Raw genomic sequence first — 20,990 nt, 5'->3', positions numbered from 1 at the left:
GAAAGACCCTTAAGATCATTGAATCCAACTGTAAGCCACGATAACTTAGAAAATTTAATTTCCAACATACTTTCCAAGGCTAAACCACACTTTTATTCAGGATAAAGTAAACTGTTTACTTTAATGTGGATGCACTCAATAAAGCTGAAAAACATTTGAATCAGAAGCACACTCTACATTTCCTCAGTTGTGTCCCCACTTAGAGGTCTCTGGTTACACAACAGTCTCAGAAAGCAGCACTTACATTCTTCTCACATGAAATTAAACTGAAAGATGCCCTCCACCAGGTCCATGAGCATGTGTAGTGTGGGCAAACTCCTCAGCTATAACTATTTCACGCTACAAATCTAGTCTTATTATACCACACTTACTAATGTAGACCACAGCCTATAGCGGTTGGCTCTTAAAAATACTTGTAATTTTCTCAGAACCTCTCCCTCATAGCCCTTCTATTAACAGCCACATCAAAATCAACACACTATATACTGGATCCAACTCATCTGCTTTTGACAAGCCTGGAACCCTGGATAAAAAGCACACGCACTGTGCTTCGTAAACCCAAACATACACAGGACTGGTTAACTAATAAAAGACCAAGCAACTCACCTGTCATTGATACTTACACAGCCTGGGCAGAGGAGAACAGTCGTGTGACTCCTCAGGAGCTTCGAAAATGTTAGGGATAGCTCCTAATAAAGCCAGGGTGACTAAAGACTTCTCATTGTCTATTTAATTCACAGCTAGTTATCTCTAGATCTCTACACAGAAATACGCACTTCCAGGGAGTTTCACTCCCTGGTCAGCACTACTTGCATTCTACAAACAGACCTGTCACCCTACTTCTGGAGTGATTTCTAATATCTCTCTAGGAGAAGGATGAATATAGAGAGTTAAAAAAAAATTAAAAGTGAAAACTCACACACCACACAGACAATGGCCTATTTAAGTATTACAGGTATGACAGAAGATTCTTCACAACCACACAAGTTGTATTAAGAAAGAGAACAGAGCAGGATGTCAGAATTGCCCTTCAGCCTTAAACTATGAATGCCACAGAAATGGAATGATGAGAGAGACAGGTAAAGAGCAAACCTGAGAAAAAGCTGTTGTGCCCAAGACACCAGAAGAGAGAAAGGCTTTACTGCTTATATACTGCACTGCAACTACTCACTGTCAACGTCAACAGGAATGAGCTAAAAATGTTTTCCTGACAATCTGAAGCTAAGCAAGAACAAAACAGCGGATTTGACCATGCAGCTTATAAACACCTTTGTTAGTAAATCCAGGTGTCCTGCACCCATCAAAATCAGCAAAAAATGAGCTGGGTTATTCACAAGAATTAGACACATAGTTGACGATTCTAAGATATGCTCTAAAGCAACCTGTTTATTTTATGGGAAATTATGCACATCAGATTCTGCAGTTTATGTTGAGCACCAGCCCCAGCAGATCTAAGTTGGTTATAAATTACTACTCACACTTTGAGACAGATCTTTGTAGGTATCTTCAATACTATAATACAAGGTGGCTTTTATACTGTGTTAATACTAGCATTTTCAGTTTAACTACAGCACACTATTCTGAACTTCAAAAAAATAACAGTAGCTTTTTTGCATTTTTTTTCCATTTATAGTCCATATTTTTAATGGCTTTTATACTGTGTTAATACTAGCATTTTCAGTTTAACTACAGCACACTATTCTGAACTTCAAAAAAAATAACAGTAGCTTTTTTGCTTTTTTTTTTCCATTTATAGTCCACATTTTTAATGCAAACATTCTACTGGGAGAGCACAGCGGAGTGATCTTTTCAGTCTTGAAACTTCTGTGTATTATCTAGAAACAAGACTTCCTCGAAACGCATACAAGTTTTTTCTGTGTCTTATTACCTTCTTCAATAGCACCTTTAAATGGAACATCAAACTAGTAAAGAGCTGTCCACTCTTTGCATCTGGAAGATACCCAATTTCTGCTTTGTGGAATCTCTCTATCCACCATATAAAAGTAGTTTAAGCACTGCATTAAGAAAGGTCTAACTAGCCAGAAATAGAAACAGAATTGAAAAGCTAAGTCAATGAACACTATGTAAGAATTACAAGCACACTAGTATTCTAGAAAAATTAGAAGTATGCTACAAGAAGGTAATTTTCTCTCAGCTTTCGCATCAAGCAGCATTAAACATCCCGCAGTCTAGAACTAGCATCAGCCTTTAGTAACAGCTCTCTCATCTGAAAAATACAGAATAGTAACAGCCACAGTCTAATAAACAGTCTATTAACCCTAACTAAAGGTCAATTGATCTACAAATTTTATCACAGAGAAGCATCTAGAGTCAAAATTGCTATGAAAGATGGGTATCTATGTTAAAGAGCAGCCGTTTTACAGGGCTATTACCTTGTCCAGGTCTTGGGGTTGCAGGTGTTCCAGCAGATGGCAGTTCAGCCTCCTGCTAATTAATCATAAATAACATTATCTGAATGCTCGGCTCCATAGCACCTTTACATTAAAACAATATTAATACCAAGATTCTTACCCTTGCACTTGATTCTGGATCAAACCTTTCAAGGATTAGTTTAGCAGTCTTGTACGTTTCCTTCTCCATCACTTCCTCAAGCTGGAAACAAAAGGTTCCACACATCAACAGAGAATTCTTCAAAGTATTTTCCCCCCATATCCTCCCATTTACAAGCAACTTAATGCTAGCAAAAGGCGAAGCTCAGTCCAATGAACCCGTAGCATGTTCAGATACCTGCGGATTTGATGTATTCAATGGAAATGAAATTTTGCTTTCAAAAATAGTTTGCAAACTCTAATGGGCTACTTGTATTTAACAGCTTTACTACAAGGAAACACCAAATATTGCTAATTGTTTACATATAATGAGAAGAATAATTACATGCACCAACTTCAATAATGGAATGTGCAAAAATCTATCAGCCATCATTATTGGAAGTTATTAGACATGACAAGCAAATGACAGGCAATTCCTTAGATTTATTTCCTCATAGCACTTAATGCTATTAATTTAAGGAAGGTCGTTAGCCAAGTGCTTTACAGAATAAAGTCTCTGTGCCAATTAACTGCTGTCAGCATCGATTTTAGATTATTTATTAGCAGAAGCAATTAGCTTGCTGCAAAATGCTGTGAAAACTCACTAACTAGAGAACAGCCATGGAATTTGCTCAAATGACTTTAAAGGCTGGATCTCCATATTTACAGCGATTCAAACCGCTTTTCAGGAAAAAAGAGAACATGTTAAGAATTTAAATACTGAGAACTATGCATACTTTAGGGAGTGTAATTAAAGCACTTCATTATTACAGCATTTTATTTACAATGCCCTCAAGCAGCTTTATAGCTAATACATGGGCTTAATTAAAAAAAAGTAATCACTAGTAAAGTATCATTTTAGTAGTTAACAGCCAACATCAGAAGAAGCTTAACTTTAAAATGGAAATACTTGAAGTTATGACAAATAGCTAGTATGTATAGAAATTATAATGTATTTTACAATATCTTAAGCAGACCTTCTCTTTCAGGTATGCTGACTAATGGCCACTTTCAGCTAAAATGGCCAGTTTGTTTGTTCTCAGTTGTTGGCAGAAACTGCAAAACTGAAGGTCAGTGGTCAAAAAATTAAGTTCTCTCAAACTCATTTATCACTGCTAAAATAACAAATTGTGCAGGTTAACATGACTTTTGTGCCATTATTTAGCTAGTGAGGGACTAACATTTCAGCCATTCAGTGCATACAGACCTTGTAGGGGTTCTGTCTTTAGACAGACCTCAGAATTACAAATAGACCTCAGAAGCTAAATAAAATTCACTCAATTTAATGGATACACAGTATCCACTTAACACTCACTTCTACATATACTACAAGAAGTTTAAGGCAAGGAATACTATCCAGGCTGTTAATTAAGGACTGTTGAAACAAAAGGGACTGAAGACGGAAGTAAAGATCAATTTCCTAAACTTGTATTTCAGCAGAACTTTGGAGTTTACCCACTAACTTCATAAAACAAATGCCAAGCAGTGCAAGAAGATCAAAATTAAGGGTCCAATAGGAAAAATAAAGTATTTATTGCTTACAAAAGTGAAAACCGTAAGTCAGATCTTTATATGAAAGGGTAAGGTTAGTGAGGTGAAGCTGCAAAGTGCAGAAGTGTTAACGGTCAGTGTCAATATCTGCCCCCCCAAATCAAAATTAAGAGACGCTGAGTTGCTTTACATCAATGAAGATATGATGCATGCAATTGCCTTTAAAGCCACAAAGGAAAATGAGACATAGTCTTCTGGAGGACAAAGTGACCTTTAAGAAGAAAAAAACCAGAATGCTCCCCCATCACTTGACACTTTCCTTATCTCACACACTTCTTGCTATAGCAGTATTAGATAGGATGGTAGTTATTTGTGGATATATGTTTTGCAAAAACAGTTACATTATTTTGAAATAGAAAGATTTAGTTCTCATCACAAGATTCAGATGTTAAAGTTACTCTTCACATTATAGACCTATTCAACAAGTTACTCTTCCTATTTTGAAATTCATATATAGCTTACTAATTCCAGTAAAGCTGAATCTGAACAAGAATTCATATTCACAACTGACATCACAAATTTCTTGAAAACGTATAGAAACTGTCAAGATTCCTGTAAGTACACTCACAGTTCTCATGGTTTCACTTCTAGGGTATATTTTTCTAAAATCAATTGAAATTTGGCTGACAATACCAAATAAGAAATAAATCAAAGTTTACTTACTCTCTGAGCAAATCAGTATAATTACTAGAAGCAAATAAGGGCCTGTGTAAAATTTAAATACTACCTTTGCATCTGCATAGCAGAAGAAACTGGTTTGTGTGCTGCCACAGCAAGCTCGTGGCAAAGAAATGCAAATCAACACACTGGCTTCTGGGTTATTCACCATCCTGAAGCACAACCTTGGCAGGTTAACCTAGTACTGAGCACTGGCTTGCCAACACAGGAAATAGCTCAACACCTCTTGCTCTTTTTCCATAATATACTCTTCTCTGAGATCCAAAACTTTTCCCACAAAAACATTTTCTACTTTCTGCCAAGGACCAATTCATAGTCTATTATTATCAACCTTAAATGCTGAGTAACCAGGATCACAAGTGAAGTCTCTATGAAAGTTAATACCAGGCTAATAATGGATTTTTCAGATTTATTTCATGGAATTAACCACATCTTAATAAAGAAGCATGGCCATGTACCACATTCTGTCTTACGAATAATTGCACAGATGGCCTCCTTTCCAACTGGCAACCTAACAGAATTCCTGTGGCAACAACATCAGTCGCCCATATTGAAAAGTAATACGAGTAATGCATTTAAAGCTTCTTGTAAACGCAATTTAGCAACTGGAAATCTGAAGTACTGGCACGGTGCAAACTACTTATTCGTCATACTACCACGTGAGTTCTTAAATTGAATTACTTGGTATGTCAAACTCAACTACAGAGAGGTATTTCTTTATGTTCACACAAAACCACAGGATTCATTTCAGTCCACCACGTAAGATATGCCAGCACACATAGCAAAAGGTTCCTTAAAATAAGAAATAAATCATTTAAGCCACAATAATCAAGTGCACTCTGGACAGATCCCATGCAAGCAGTAAAGAAACCAAAGTAACAGTTGTGTGTGAGCACTGCACGAAAGAAATCTTGTTTGATCATTCATCAGTAAATATTACTAACCGTATTCTAAGCTTCCAATTGCACATCTGAAGTACTCTAGCATATACTGGGTAGACAAGACTGGGCTTAGAAAACAACCAGTTCCTAGTAGAGTTTGTGACATACTGAAGGTTATCAAAATACCTACAGTTTTCTATGTCTGCAGTGCTGAAGGTATAAAGTTCATTAAACGGTAGTTATTTTAAATAACAAAACTCATATGCTGCATTTTTTTCCATTATTAACGTAGCTCCAAGGCAGCCTTGAAATCAGACTTTTTTTTCTTGAAAAATTAACAGATGCAGCTTTCTAAATTCTTCCCTCAAATAGCTATGAAGTCTGTCAAAGTCTAGTATTACACTCAGCCCACTGTAACAGAATAGCTGAACAAACTTCAGCAAAGTTCAACTCTTAACATTAGCAAAGTAATTACTATACTATCTTCACAACCTTGTCCTCAGGCTAAGAATTATTCCATCTTTAAGACTGCTGTGCCAGGTAAAATCTCCACTAATTCCCACTTGTAGCAGCTTAATACCTGTCCTGTGCCCTTGCTTTAATATGCTTAACCCTCTGAACTTGCTCATCTACACACATTCAGGCTTAAGGGCTGACATCCTCATTATCCAAGAACTCTGAGGCCAAAATTACAGCTACACAACCACAAACACAACCAGAGTATCCCTTACAATCAAGGGGAGGAAAAAAGTTGAATCTCAAAGTAGCACCTCAATTATAGCTGATGAACTTATTCCCAACATGTTTTAAAGCATTCACTAGGAAAAAAGTAGCATAGACAGTCAGCTCTGCGGAAAATAAATATTACACAAACTTTGAGTCAAAGTACAGGATAGACAACATTACTGGGCATTTCCAGAGTAATTATCTATATTTGTGTTTGTGAGGTATTTTACCCACACTAATATCTACGTGACCACGCCACCAAAGACTGAAGCCTTTTGAACAGAACTAAGTTCTATTGAGCAGCTCATTGCAGAGACACCAAGGCATTACAGCTCAGAGCTTACTTCATTATAGGTACACTTCAGCATGTCATTAAGTAATATCATTAGGGAAAAGGTAGACCACATGCCTTTAAAACACAACTACTGTAACATTTTTCAAAAGGACAATTGTTTTCAATATAAGATTTTTCCAGCAATCAGGTAGCTGAGCTGCAAAGAAGTGAAAATCCATAGTAGTCGTGGCAGGCTGACAGTGCCTAGACAACAAATTGCATTACAAATAAACAGGAATACATAATTTACTTATCCCAGACACTTTGAGGATCGCAACGTAAATATCCTGGTAACTAATCCTATTTGCAAACTCAGTAGCAAATCAGAATCCAACAGGGAAAATAAATCCTTACCTCCTCCTGCCCCTTCCCATTATTCTACTTGGTAAAGGTTTTTGGTTTGTTTTATTAAAAAGTAGGTGTTGTTACAGTCATTCATAGCCACAGAATAGCCAAGGAAGTTAATCCAAAACAAAAGCAAATATTATATTGAAGACAATTGTCCTTTACCAAAACCAAATTACTGCAGAATGCAATTTAATGAGGTTTTTATCTAAAATACAAATTATATTCTGTCTCATTACCTGCATCCACTTGCAGCTCATTCCAACATGCTAGGTTTCATGTATGATGATCTAATTTTAATGCTTAATTGAATACCTTTAAATTAAGATGAAACTCCTGAGTCAATCTTCCGAGTGAAAAATACCAACACAGAATCACAGAATCGCTCGGTTGGAAAAGCCCTCTGAGAACATCATGTCCAACCGTTCCTGTCTACCCCCTAAACCATATCCTTAAGTACCTCGTCTACCCACTTTTTAAATACATCCAGGGATGGTGACTCCACCACCTCCCTGGGCAGCCTGTTCCAGCTTCTGACGACCCTCTCAGTAAAGAACTTCCTCCTTATCTCTAACCTGAACCTCCCTTGGCACAGCTTGGTGCCGTTTCCCCTTGTTCTATCCCCCATCACCTGGAAGAAGAGACCAGCACCCACCTCTCCACAACCTCCCTTGAGGCAGTTGTAGGTGGTGATGAGGTCTCCCCTCAGCCTTTTCTTCTCCAGGCTAAACAAGCCCAGTTCCCTCAGCCGCTCCTCATCAGGCTTGTTCTCCAGAGCCCTCCCCATCCTTGTGGCTCTTCTCTGAACACGCTCCAGAATCTCAACATCTTTCTTCTAGTGAGGGGCCCAGAACTGAACACAGCACTCGAGGTGCGGCCTCACCAGTGCCAAGTACAGGGGGATGATCACCTCCCTGGACCTGCTGGTCACACGGTTTTTAATACAGGCCAAGACTGTGCCGATTCAGGAGGCTGCAATAAGTCTTCTGTTTCTGGTTCCTTGCTAGGAACCAGGCACCCACAAGATCAGGAGGTAATCATGGACATTTTACTCCCCTCAGATTGAAAAGTAGCTGAGTTATGTTATTGGACTTCCCAGAACTATTTAGAAGTTTATCTTTAATGATTAAAACTTGACATACATATATACTAATGGCAATTTATCTTTCCAGGTTTAAACTCCACATAGTTACACTATAATTGCTGCATTGTTCACAAAGTATTCGTGAAGTTGTTTAATTTTTAACTACTGCCTGCTCTTCTACAGTATGTTGGGGTTTTTTGCATATGCAAAATGCATATTTACATCTTGTTTCAACAGCATTAATTGCCAAAGTAAAAGAACTCTCCTTTTTATAAACCAGCTTTTTTCTGACTAATCTGTTTTTCAATGCCTTTTCTCTAAAGTGCTCCTCGCGCACAAAAACTCAGCATTAGTATTTATTCTAGTAGAAAAAGATTTTCATGATTACAGAAAAATAAACCTATTTAACTGAAATTAAGGCTTTATATTTAAGACTCCCAGAGCTGTTTTATTCTCCACTGTGCTGCTTCTGTTCCAAGAAATTTCCCTCCAAAGCTACTCAATGACTATGTACATTGAAGAGATTAACTCATTCCAGTTAAAGAGTTTTCATAAAAAAAAAACAAAAAACATAGCTATAGTAATTTATTTCATTCTCAGAAAATGTAAGGTTCCCCAATCCCTTTTTATCACCTCTCCAAACAAAGGACACTTCCATTTAATAGATTATTTAATATAGCAGATATAAATATTAGCAAACACTATTTACCAAAGGACAATGACATAATTAGGTTACAGGCTATCATTTTTACATCTACATTTTAAAAGTGATAAAAACAGAGTGGAATGGAAGGTCAGTGAAATCCGTTTCCCTTGTAAAGGACCAGACTCTCACCTGACTCCTGTTCGGTAGCTTTATTGTGGGTTTTCTATTAATTTTGCTACCGCAGCAAAATCCAGAAGGCATGAGGTGAACGCTTTGGGAAATTCATTAACAAAGGTTTATAATACACCTTCTGGAGTTTTTGGTGGGAGGAGGGGATGTTTGGCTGGGGGACAGAGTCAGGGGGGAGGTTGGTTTTTGGTAGGTTTTGTATTTCAGTGGTGGTGGCTTTTAACTTTTGCCTTGCAAGGCAGGAGATGAAGCCAACAACACAAGTAAACAGACAACTTCTTTTTGGAATGATTAAGTAGAGAGGAGAAAGCTTTCAGCGTTACAAACTTTGCAAAGAACTCAAGTTATGCAAGACTTGGAACCATTTCCATCCTAAATTTGTCTTACTGAGATTAAGTGTTGATCCAGTTGACGCAAATACCTGGCACACACCAGTTTTATACTGTTAACTCATCCACACAACCCCCCCACACCCCCCAAATAGATGACCTCAAGACAACCGATAGGATTGATACATGACAAGATACATTTTCTAGAGAAAGAACGTAATGGAAGAAATACATAGTACAAAAATAAGATGGAGGAAGACAGGGTAAGTAAGTAGTGATGCACTTAAAATATAAACAATAATGTGTTACTTGATGAAAAAGTGAATCCAGACAAGATGGAAGTCCTTTTTTGCTCTTTATGAACAAGATACTAAGTGACAGAGTAACTGTTAAAGATTTAGTTGTACTGTATGTTCTTAAAGCAGTGCAACACTTTTTATAAACCTAAAGTAAAATAAGTGGTCAGCAATGAGTAGGTTAAAGCATACATTTTCATTTTCTGACAAAACAGAATCACTTTACAATAGATCTAGCAACACTAAAACAGTAGGTTTAACTTAAACTACGAGGAGACAATTTATTCTCATATGCAAGCAGTCCTTTGTCATTCAGGGGTAAGGAAAACATTGTGTGGTACTAAAATGTATGAAAACAGAGGAATGGTAACAGTTTCACCTTCCTCCACTCTTCATCTATGTATTACAATCAAACTCAACTTGTAGAGATGCAAGAACACGTATGTGGACCACAACATCTAGCTTTTCTCAAAGTTTTACTTACTATTTTTTTCTTTTGAGACTTTAAATCTTCCAGTGCATCATCTAAAAGAAGGACATCATACATTAGTTTTCAAATACAAATAAGAGATAATTGACTTCACCCTGTGAGATCAGGAAAAATTATACATTGACCACCAACCCTACAGCATTTGTAAACTTTGTGTAAAATAATGGAAGTTTTTATGTGAAAATAAATAATTTTAAATCCTGAAACTGTTTATAAATTATAGCCTTCTGTTACAACTTTACAGTTATAACTATTAAAAAGTTTTATGTACCATTTCCTCATTAAGCAAACCAATTTTAGCCAGTGCCCTGCTTTGACCTATATTAAAACTGGTACAACAATGGACCAAATACACTTAATCTCATGAGTCAAACTAGAGGGAAAAAAGCTTGATGGCTAAGTATTAATATATCTATTTGAGTACCAGATTTACTGGCTTCAGTATTTCACATAAGCCTCTTAACACGTGTTAGTTTCAAATGCCAGGTCAATTCTGAGCTTCAAATCTCCATCTTTCTCACCCTTTCAATACTCTCAGAGTACAGCAAAGCCCCCAGTTTTGTGAGAAAAGCTACTAGAAGGTCGTTTTATTACTAAATGTTAAGGGACCGTTAACAACTAGTGGGCACAGCACCTAACCTCTCAAAAAGGAAGGGCAAGAAGAAAGGTCAAATGCACATGAGACTTTCCTTTAAGTCAATGCTTGCAGCTTGGCACTCATGGAAAACTCACTATAATAAACCACAGACTGATATAGAAGAGATTCTCTTGATAAATCAGTTTTCTACTACCTCCTTCACAGCATAAAAAAAAAAACTTAGTAACTTCTTCCCCTTCTCAGCTCTACTGGACATCAGCAGTTCACTTTCTGTAAGGTATAGTTGGGTTTTTTTTGTCGTTGTTGTTTGGTTTTTGTTGTTGTTTTTTTTTAAAACACATTTTTCAGTTCTCAAAAACAAAAGCAGAAACACTTCATAGAACTACAAGAAACAAAAATCCCACCAAACTAAATACATACTTTCTTGTCTCTTTATTTATATATATTTAACTACACTATAAGCACTTTGTAAAGCTACTTCAGGAACACTACTGTTACTTGAAATTACGGGATCACATAATAACTTGAACTTTTCCAAAATGCAAGGACCTATTTTGATAAACCACTTTATGACGTGTACAAACTACTAAAACTGGGCATGTACATCTTTGTGCATTGAAAGGGTAACTTTATGCAATGAAAGGGTAACTACAACAATCCCTTATTAGTTAAGACAAATAGAACATGGAACAAGACCATTTTTTACACCGGGCTGGACCAGAGGAGACAATTCCAAGATTTGTGCATCTTCAAATTAAAAAGGAACCTCCTTCCAAATTTTATATTTATATTAGAACACAACCTCTTACATAGCCAAACACAGATGAACACCTTGAAATGCACTGCAATGCAGTATGGCATCATGCAGACAAATAGCACAATACAGTCAGCTGTTAACAGTTACTTAAGAAACAGAGGCTGCTTTAGGTACAGAGATCCCTAGGACATCTTCAAGCACAGCCTCCCACAAAGCAATGCAATCAGTTTAAAATGCAGGAATTTGTTACTGATCGCTTTACCTCCTGTGTTCAACAAGAAACTCATTAAACAGCTGACCCTTCAAAGCTGGCCAAATGGCAATTATTGCAAAGTGCTCTCAAGAAACCAAAATATCTCATCTTAATTAAACCTACTGAAAAAAAAAATCATACTAGAGAAGTCAATACCTGCAAGACACCTCATTTATTTTCCCCACACTTTGGGACAGATCAGCCTAAATCTTCCTCAACAGTTGTTTGCCTGACCAGTCTTAAAAACCAAAATTCCATGATCTCTCTCTGTATCACCTTTCCTACTGTTTCACTACAAATTTTCCTCATTCAGAGCAGGTTCCCAAAACTGGTGTATGCTGGTTAGCCAGCACAGAGCTTTATAGTATTAAATAATCATCTCCAGTGACCCAACATGTTATATTAACTTCTCCCAGAATAGAAGGCTAGCTTTGAGCCACTCAGTTGCTAGTTTGTTCTCAGCTGCATTTTCTCCTGCTTTACTGCTGTAACTCTTGCACTGCACATTTGATTTCTCTTTTCCAAATATAAGACCTGTACCTTAGAGGTAAACCACTTCATTTTTACCCCATGTCTGGAACAATGCAGTCATAATTCCTTTTGGCATGTTCTAACATCTACTAAAACTCTTTAATACACAGATTCAACAAAAGCACTAGACTTGCTTGTACACTAAAAACAGCAATAAAGACATTTAAGCAAACTAGAAAAACATACACACATTTTTTTCTTACCCAGCCATGAAATGCAAATACATATTTGCCTTAGAAATGAATCACACTGCACCACAGAATATATGGACTATTTTATTTCTACATAAAAATATATGTCCTATGCTTGCATATCAAATGCAAACACCAAGTTTAAGAAAAATTCCAAAAGTGATGTTTAACTCATAAGCTGTCACAAATTAAATACATCACGTTGTTCTGCAAGTCATAAAACACAGTGCAACACTGAGGTTTTCCTGTATTATTGCTCACGTCACCATGAGATATTGTTACCAGCTGGACTGCTTTCAAAGAAAGTCTCAAATGAATTCTAACTACTGCAGGCAAGTGCCACAGATGCAGGTTTAAATTTCTGCATTAGAATGTATCTGCATGTTCTTTAACAGCTTTTTCTGGGTATTTGAACACCTGCATTACCTTTTTGTTGCTGTTACAGGACTCCCAATTTTCCTTAGCTCTTAAAACAGCATAAAAACACTTGCTTATCCCTTTTCCACTCAAGAAAACATAAGCATGCTTTGGAGAACTTGGGAGAGAAAAGCTCTCTCTTTTCTTGTATGCAAAGATAACAGATTAAAACTGCTGCACTACTTTCAAGATTCCAGTAATAAGGGAACTACTACTATTGTTTATAGTTCCTTTGTCTCACTCCTAGTTCTACACTACATTTTATTCCATTACACTTTGAAACATACAGAATTGTGGTAACTTTCTCCCATTTTTGCAAGTGAAGTGAAATATTAAGCAGTTCCTTCCTGTTCTTTCAAGAACTGTGTGGCAAAAACAACAGTTCAGCTAATGCTACTTATTTCAGCATCAACCAAAATGTTACTTCCCTTTTCCTGGAAGCCAAATTATCCAAGATGTTTACATTTTCATAGCAAGCATCATTCCCAACTGGTTCCATATTCTTAAAAAAAAAAACCACCCAAACAGAAAAATACTTACTATTCCTTTCTGTCCTTCTGGAAAAGAAAAAAATGAGCAGTGTTCTTACAAACCAGATTCTTTAAAACAGAAAGAAGAATTATATTAATTAAAATGTATTACAGTAACCTTTTCTGAAGTCATTTAGCAAACAGGACAGCTAACGCAGAAGACTTACCAGATGAGATTTAACTTTGCAAATACAAACAACAAATCTTCAGACAATATTTATATAGAAAACTAAAAATTAAATTAGTATCTTGTCAACACAACATCAACATTGATCTAAATAAAATACTCCTGTCTATTAAAATTTAACCAAGTATTACTATAGGCAGAAATACTAAGGAAGCAGCAGCAAGTAACATCATCACTTGCTAAAACGTTCAGTGGGAACTTTTTAAAATCAAGTTATGTGCAGCTAGCTGAAAATAACTTAGTCATCGCTTCTGATTTGATAGATTTACGACATCCATTATCCAGAAAACCAAGCTTACCAGCTAAGGCCCAAAATTAAGACCCAGGAGATTTGTGGGAAGACTTCAATACCAATGAAAACCATGAGATACAGCTATTGTACAAATGCTCTCCTAAGCATAGTTAACTGACCTGACTCCTGGTGATTTTACAGAGCTCTGAATCCACTCAGTTTTGCAGGGTTTCAGCTGCCTTAGTTCAAACAATGGAACAATTTATCTGTGCTCAAGATAAAGGTAAATTGATCTATGATCACTTTACATTTGAAAGGTCTCTCTGCAATCATCAGGATGACATTTGTTTTAAATCTTAGAATTGTTTATAATTATTAAGTTGACACTTTTCCTGGCAAGTTATTCAGCCTAAGCCACATGGCAAATCTCATACTTCTCTTCCAGGCATCTTATCCAAGACCCTCCTAATGCCAAGAACTGCATCATAGCCTAAATAGCAATGTTTCATTTAAGAAAAAAAACATTAAAATCTTAAAGTCTAGAAAGTTTCCCTGAATAACAGCTAGCATAAGAAAGCAGGCAAAAGGCTATAAGAGTTTGAAAAGAGTTTTGACTTGATTCATAATAACATCTTTTGCATTTATATAACTGCCCCAAATGCTTTTGAGTATTACCACCACCACCTGAGCTAGGTAAGTTAGACACGGCAACTGAAATGTGAGAGTAACCTCTCCAGGGTCAGAGAGACAGCCAAAGAAGTGTGACTCCATTCCACATTCGAAGGTGTACTGTGATAACTGCTCTAAGAATATGGACAGCTTTGCCTGCTTACACAATACATGCCTCTTCATAAAAAAAAGTTTTACAGGGTTTGAATTGCCTTAAAAACTATGTTACACAGGCAAGAGCATCATTTATTTTTTACTGCGTGCTTAATAAAGTCTTTTGTCTAAAGGTGTATTCTAAGCCAATAGCTATATGATAGGACTTCATGGAATAAAGAAAAAATTCCTCTTCAGAACTTTGAGGTAAAAGTTCAGTGGCAGGCCAATTGCTCTGAAGAGCAATTTTACAAAATAAAAACATATTTCTCTGAAAAATCAGAACATGCAAGATGGAAGAGCATCTAATTCAAATGAAAATAATTTCAAGAGCCGCATCCCTCTAAAATGCTAATAGATTTCTTCAGTTTTTCAGATATTTCAATATGTACTTAAAATTAATGATTTATATATTCCTAGCACTTAACTCACTCTACCAGCATCAGTAACTTGCTGAGACCCAGAGGGAATAACCTAAGGCAGAAATAAGTTGGTGACTGACTGCAAGCTGGAAAAGGCAGACATATTCCAGTTTGATTAGGGCTGAAAAATCTCTAGAGCTATTACTGGGTGGCACCAGGCATTCAGCATAGAGTCACCTCTTGACCGAGAACAAAGACAAGCTGGCAGTTGCTTGCCATTCAGATCTCCCAAAAAAAGCTGAAGGGGAATAGCTTAAGAGGAAAAATCAGACAAACAGTTGCAACTCATAAGAGAATAACAGCCTAATTCTAAATGTAAGTCAGTCGGTAGCTAATTCAGAGTTTTACAAAACCCAACATTTAAAAAAAAAATTGCAAGACAAACTAGAGAATAAAATCCAATGTGAAAATTCACACCACAGCACTAGAAGTCATCACCTTCGGTAATAAAAGGTTTCATTTCTACACCAATTCTAACAGACCTAAGGTAGCAATACTTCCTTCTTCTACAAGCCTTCCCTGTTAGCATGAGCAAGCCTCCCATGCTAACAACAAAGACTTCCAAATCCTTGTCCTTAAGAACAAAATCAATTCACATTGCTGCCAAAGATTAATTTGAGCTTTAATTTCTTTAATTTGAGCTTTTAATTTGTACCAATACTTTCCAGTCAAGACATTGTTGCCCATGTGTCTTTTCCACAGGATTCCATAACATAAACATATTTGCACATCACGCATAACACAGTATGACATCTAAAAAGCATCTTTTTTTTTTCTTTTTTGCGCATTATGTTATGCTGACCCACACTAATCAAACTTGCAAAGTCTTAAATATTTACATTTGACTTTGCCTTTCAAGTCTACAGCTCGGGCACTGACGAGTCATGTTTTCATACAAAGATGCTGTACAAAAAATGGACAGTAATTATGATGTTCATTTCAGCAAATTAGTAAATGCATTGTGCTCCCCATGGGTAGGAAAGATGCTCAGTAGGCTACTTCTCCTCCTTGATGGTCTAGGCAAGGGGAGGCAGGAAAGCAGTTCTTTAGTGAGATGGGAGCCCATTTTGTTACTTTCAGAAAAGTGGTTTACTTAGAAAACAAAAGCCACTGATGAGGATGACAGCCAGCAGCTCAGTGGAACAAAAAAGTAAACAACACTTTCTCCTTTTCACATCCAGTGGTGTTAAGATGTTTTCTGGTTGAAGAAAACAGTCCAATTTTCCAGAAGAAGCGCTAGTTATGTAGAATTAGACCTCAACCTATTTAGGCTGATGACCTTTCAAGCCACTTCAGTGTTAACAGTCACCTCATATTTAAGTTTCTCTATTCATTCTTGTATTTTTTTCCAATTTCAGATGCTGCATTTTGCATACAGGTAACATTCTTCAGGTCATTTCATATAGTAGTGTTACTTCTCCAACTAGCAGTACAGATAAAACCCAAGATATTATTCTTCTTATATTACCTAGCATCGCAGATGTTCAGGTACAGGTCTCTCTCTAGCTCTAGCATAATTTTGGTAAGACAAGTAACTCTAGATGCTAGCATCTTTTGATGGTAAGACTTAGTTCTACACTAAATCCAAACCTATGAGAGACATTTCCCTCAAAGAAAGTGTCTGCCAAGCTACTTGGGTTTATTTTAAAAGAAAAAATTCTGCAAGTTATGACAATTCAAGGCTTGTCAAAAGCAAATCCAAACCCCTGCTGAGATGTGTTTTCCATCTCTTTTTATCAAACACACAGTAGTTGGGAAATTATAATAACAATAATAAAAAGGAGTATTTACTTACATCAATGGAAATGCAAAAAATGGAAGTGTCATAAGCAACCTTGCTGACCATTCATCAGGAAGACACCACAAATATACAACTAAGCAGGTGATAAGGTAAAGAAGTGATGAGTAGAGAAGCAGCCTTCCAACCCATAGTTTCTGTAGCCTCTGATTTTTTTCTCTGAATTCTTCTAATGTATGTATTTCCTGTAAATAAATAGGGTTCAACCTTATTAGTGAAATCAGTAGGTGGTTTAACTAAGGTGCCTTCAAGTGTTTGCTCAAATTAGCTACATCAATTTGATACCTGATTAGGGTAGTCAAGCAGTTTTTTGATAAATGACATTTGCCCAAAGATAACTTTAACAGCATAAATACATCACACTATTAATGATACGGGCCACTTACACTGTATTAGCAGTAACACATTGCTGCTGAGAAGCAATATTGCAAATCAGTGCTTTTTTCCCTATTTCCAATGCATTAGTATATTTGGGACAATTAAAAAAATGCTAATATCTTACGAATGGCAGTCTTTACAATCACATAAATCACTACCAACTATACTTCACATCCTAAAACTCATCAGGCACCTGTGGAATTTCAAATGCTGTAATACTTTACTACTAACATGGGAAATTGCTGAAGCCTCTCTGTCATTTCACATGTTTTCATTTCAGTATTTTCCTCACATCAAGAGTGAAATTCTGAACAGCTGAATGATGCTTTTGCCATATTAATAAGTGATCAAGCAATGCTATGGTACCATTTTGACTGCATTTCAAGTGACAACAGGAGTACTCATGCTTTCATTAAAAGGAAAACAAAAAATATCAACAGCATATTTCAAAACAGTTATTTTCCCCACAGAGTACAGACATCTGTCACAAATGCTGGCTAAAAATCACAACTGATTACTGAACTGTCTATTCAGTAATTCTGCCCCTGACCTCACTTACTACCACTACAGTTACAACTCTTGCACTTAAAACGATACACTGAAGCTTTTCTAATGAGCCTGATGAATGGAACTTTACTTTAGTGACATTTTCCGTTACATAGGAGTTTAACCATTAGTTATAATTAAATTGTGTAATCAAGCCAACTTCACATTCATTCCAATTTCAGGTTCTCTAAATAAATATTTAAACTGTAGTTTCTCACTACCTATTATACGTTCTGTTTTGTTTTGGTTTTTTAATTACTAATAGTAAGGCAAAAAAAAAAGTAGCAGTCCATCTGAAACTCAGGATCTCTAGTACATACAACTGGAATAATTATCAAAATAGTTTAAAAATCCATGACAGTATTTGACTTAATGTGAAAGAAATACATGGCTACCAAAAAGGATGCATATTTCTAAACAAAACACAAACAAAACACCAAAAAGCAAATGCATACCTTATCAATTTTTTCTAATACTTCTACAGTGGAAGGCTTTGCCTGCTTACAAGGAAAAGAACAAAGATGTTAATCTCACTAAAAACGTCAGTATTTTGAGGCTTACTGTACATGAACAGTTTCCTAACAAAAAGACATACGCATAATAGATTAACATATTATCTATTTTACATAAAGGTGAAAAGTTTTCCTGCTCTAACAGTGACAAATCGAAGGGACTGCAAGGAATACCTATTCTACAGTTAGCATTATTATTAACTGAAGGCTCCTCTCCTACACCACAAAAGATGAAAACCTATAATGCATGTACAGCAATAATGGATCTGTGGGTGGGAAGTAAAACAAGGAGAGAACTGATGAGTGGAGGGAATAAGCAAAACAAAAATATTATCTACAGGAAGCCCTAACCTGAGAACTTAAGCTTTTTATTACTATTCATTCCACACAAAGACATACTCTACATAAATTATAAGCAACTGCAAAGAAGTGTTATCATCTCCAGTAAAATTCCCCTTAGAGGCAACTTGGAATCCACCTTCTAGGAATCTTTCCTAATTTCCAAGAAGTATAAAGCCACTATCTACCCTCACTGTTCATGCCATAGATTCAAAACCCACAGCACACACTGTGCCACCATGAAAGGGAGCTTCTTTTTAGCACACAGAACTGACATTTCACCTAAACTTGTCCCTTCTTTAAAGGGGTTCTGCATGGGGTCTGAAATCAATTTATAATATGCAAAGGCAAACCTAGACTCAAACAACTCGCACTTTTCAGGAGAGTAGTCAAAAACCTCATGCCTCTTCCTCATAAACTCAATACACCATTCAGTAATATACAAGTCAATAAAAACAGTTAGATTTGTATAGGTATAAGTAGCTACCAAAGATTTTGTTAAAACAGATACAGAACGATATTCTGAATGTATCCATTTCGACTTAAAATGTCCACCAATCTTTCAAGTCACAAATGCTGCTGTATCTATCCTGATGAAACATCACAAAACTATTAAGATCTACACAAAGAGTTAAAACTATATTTTTATACATTAACTAAACCACTGCCAGACCTGGTACTGCAAAGAAAATAAGGGACAGCTGCACAGTTTCACAGTTTAGCAATTTCACAGAGAATATTTTCAGTCATGTCTCACTACTGGACTTTTAAGTGATACGTTAACGTGAGAAGTTTAGCACCAAAGTTCAACCACCATTAGCAGTCAACCAACAGGCATTAAGAGTCATGTCCTGCATAATCCCATGTTCTAGACTACATTGTTACACAATTTTTACTTACCCTCCATCTTGAAATTAATCCACCCATCTTCTATTTTGGACAAATGTTGGCAGAGCTATCAATCTTCTACAAGAATTCACAGCTAGAAGTTAAGCATGAAACATTTAGGAGCAATCTAACAGCATAGTCCAAGATTCAGAAATTCATTCCAATATCTAAAGGAAACAAAATATCACATAAAGCCACTGCCTAGGTATCTACCTATATGCTGTTTTAAAATTCAGTCCTTTGTTTCATAGGCCATCATATAAGTCAGTTGATCAGCCTTGATGTGGCCAAACTTATTTTTACTTTGGAAATATTTAACCAAAGGAGAGTCCTCAAAAATAGAGGCACAAAACAACTGCTAAATAAGCCAACAAAATCACCCAGCAGAAAAACAATATTTTAAACTTATTATTAAGCAGGATTATTTAAGAAACTAATTTCCAATTCTTTCATCTGCTGCTCATAAGCATAGCTCTCAACGTTCCTTTTTAGCTTTCACTGTAGGCATCCAGCATTAATATCCTATTACTCGTGAGAAATTTCACTTCCAATAAATCTACTTCCTTTTCACGCTCTCATCAACAAGAACTTATTGGATAGGACTATTGTTCTTCCTTTATATGATCATTTTTATGTTCAAACAACCTCTTCGAAAGAGATTTCACTTGTTCTAGGAAAGAATTACATGGGCAGGTCTTCCCTGCACATAACAGACAGTCGTGCACAGGAGCACAACAAAGGGCCTTAAAGCAATTTCAAAGGCGCAAAAGTAGCTCACGCTACACAAACCTGGAACCTGTGAACAGCACTTATTTAATTATTTGGGTCTAGGTTCCTGAAACAAAAGTGCAGCAACTTCCGTCAGCAGGTAGTTGAAATCAATTGACTTTGAATTTAAGGTGGCAGAATTTCTCTCCAAGTGAACGAAAAAGTGATTGGTCCACAGCAATCCAAACACTACACTAATGCTCAATCCCAACTAAGGCTCATACCTTTTAACTCTGGAATGAAACAATATGACTTATTTAAAAAAAACACTGATCCAGTTAGGCAGAAATATAAGTGATTACTATCTTGTTTATTAACCAAAATAATAACCATTTGTGTTTTGGCCAAAAATTGAAAGACAGAAACCTAATCCCAATCCAAATTTGTTCCTAAATTTTCTGAGGCTGTCAGAGCAAATTAATATAATATAAGACATACATTGCTCACTAGCATGAACACTACTGTAGTATGGTAACCTCTTCATCTTTTAAGATAGCCAAGGACTTCAGAATCCAGAACTATAGGCCCTATGATTTCAAAAAACAATCCTTAAAGATAAGGAAATCCGTATTTGAAATGCTGCCAAAATGAAGCTAGAACAGATGGACAAATTAGCTCTGCTTCTGCCAAATTACTACCACAAAAGGGTGTGCCACAGAAAAAGCACAATTATGCCTTGGACCCTTGAGTAATTTCTCAAAATAATCACTACAACAACTCACC

General features: G+C 36.3%; 1 protein-coding gene across 1 annotated transcript in view; it reads right to left on the bottom strand.

Moving 5' to 3' along the window:
* The window catches only part of KIAA1715 (KIAA1715 ortholog), a 37,408-nt gene extending 17,813 nt beyond the window's left edge, over window positions 1-19,595 (bottom strand). Inside the window, exons 1-7 of the mRNA XM_010193774.1 lie at window positions 19,512-19,595; window positions 18,216-18,260; window positions 16,834-17,021; window positions 13,386-13,444; window positions 10,093-10,133; window positions 2,533-2,613; window positions 2,394-2,445 (exon numbers count right to left, since the gene is read on the bottom strand). Of these exons, the coding sequence (XP_010192076.1) occupies window positions 2,394-2,445; window positions 2,533-2,613; window positions 10,093-10,133; window positions 13,386-13,444; window positions 16,834-17,021; window positions 18,216-18,260; window positions 19,512-19,538 (493 nt within the window). The 5' untranslated portion in view covers window positions 19,539-19,595. The remainder of the gene's footprint in view (window positions 1-2,393; window positions 2,446-2,532; window positions 2,614-10,092; window positions 10,134-13,385; window positions 13,445-16,833; window positions 17,022-18,215; window positions 18,261-19,511) is intronic.
* Between the last annotated feature and the right edge of the window lie 1,395 nt (window positions 19,596-20,990).

This window comes from Mesitornis unicolor, unplaced genomic scaffold (assembly GCF_000695765.1).
Source record: "Mesitornis unicolor isolate BGI_N332 unplaced genomic scaffold, ASM69576v1 scaffold3231, whole genome shotgun sequence".
NCBI lineage: Eukaryota > Metazoa > Chordata > Aves > Mesitornithiformes > Mesitornithidae > Mesitornis > Mesitornis unicolor.
Note: the sequence above shows the minus strand (reverse complement) of the source record. Positions and strands in the feature narration are given on the sequence as shown.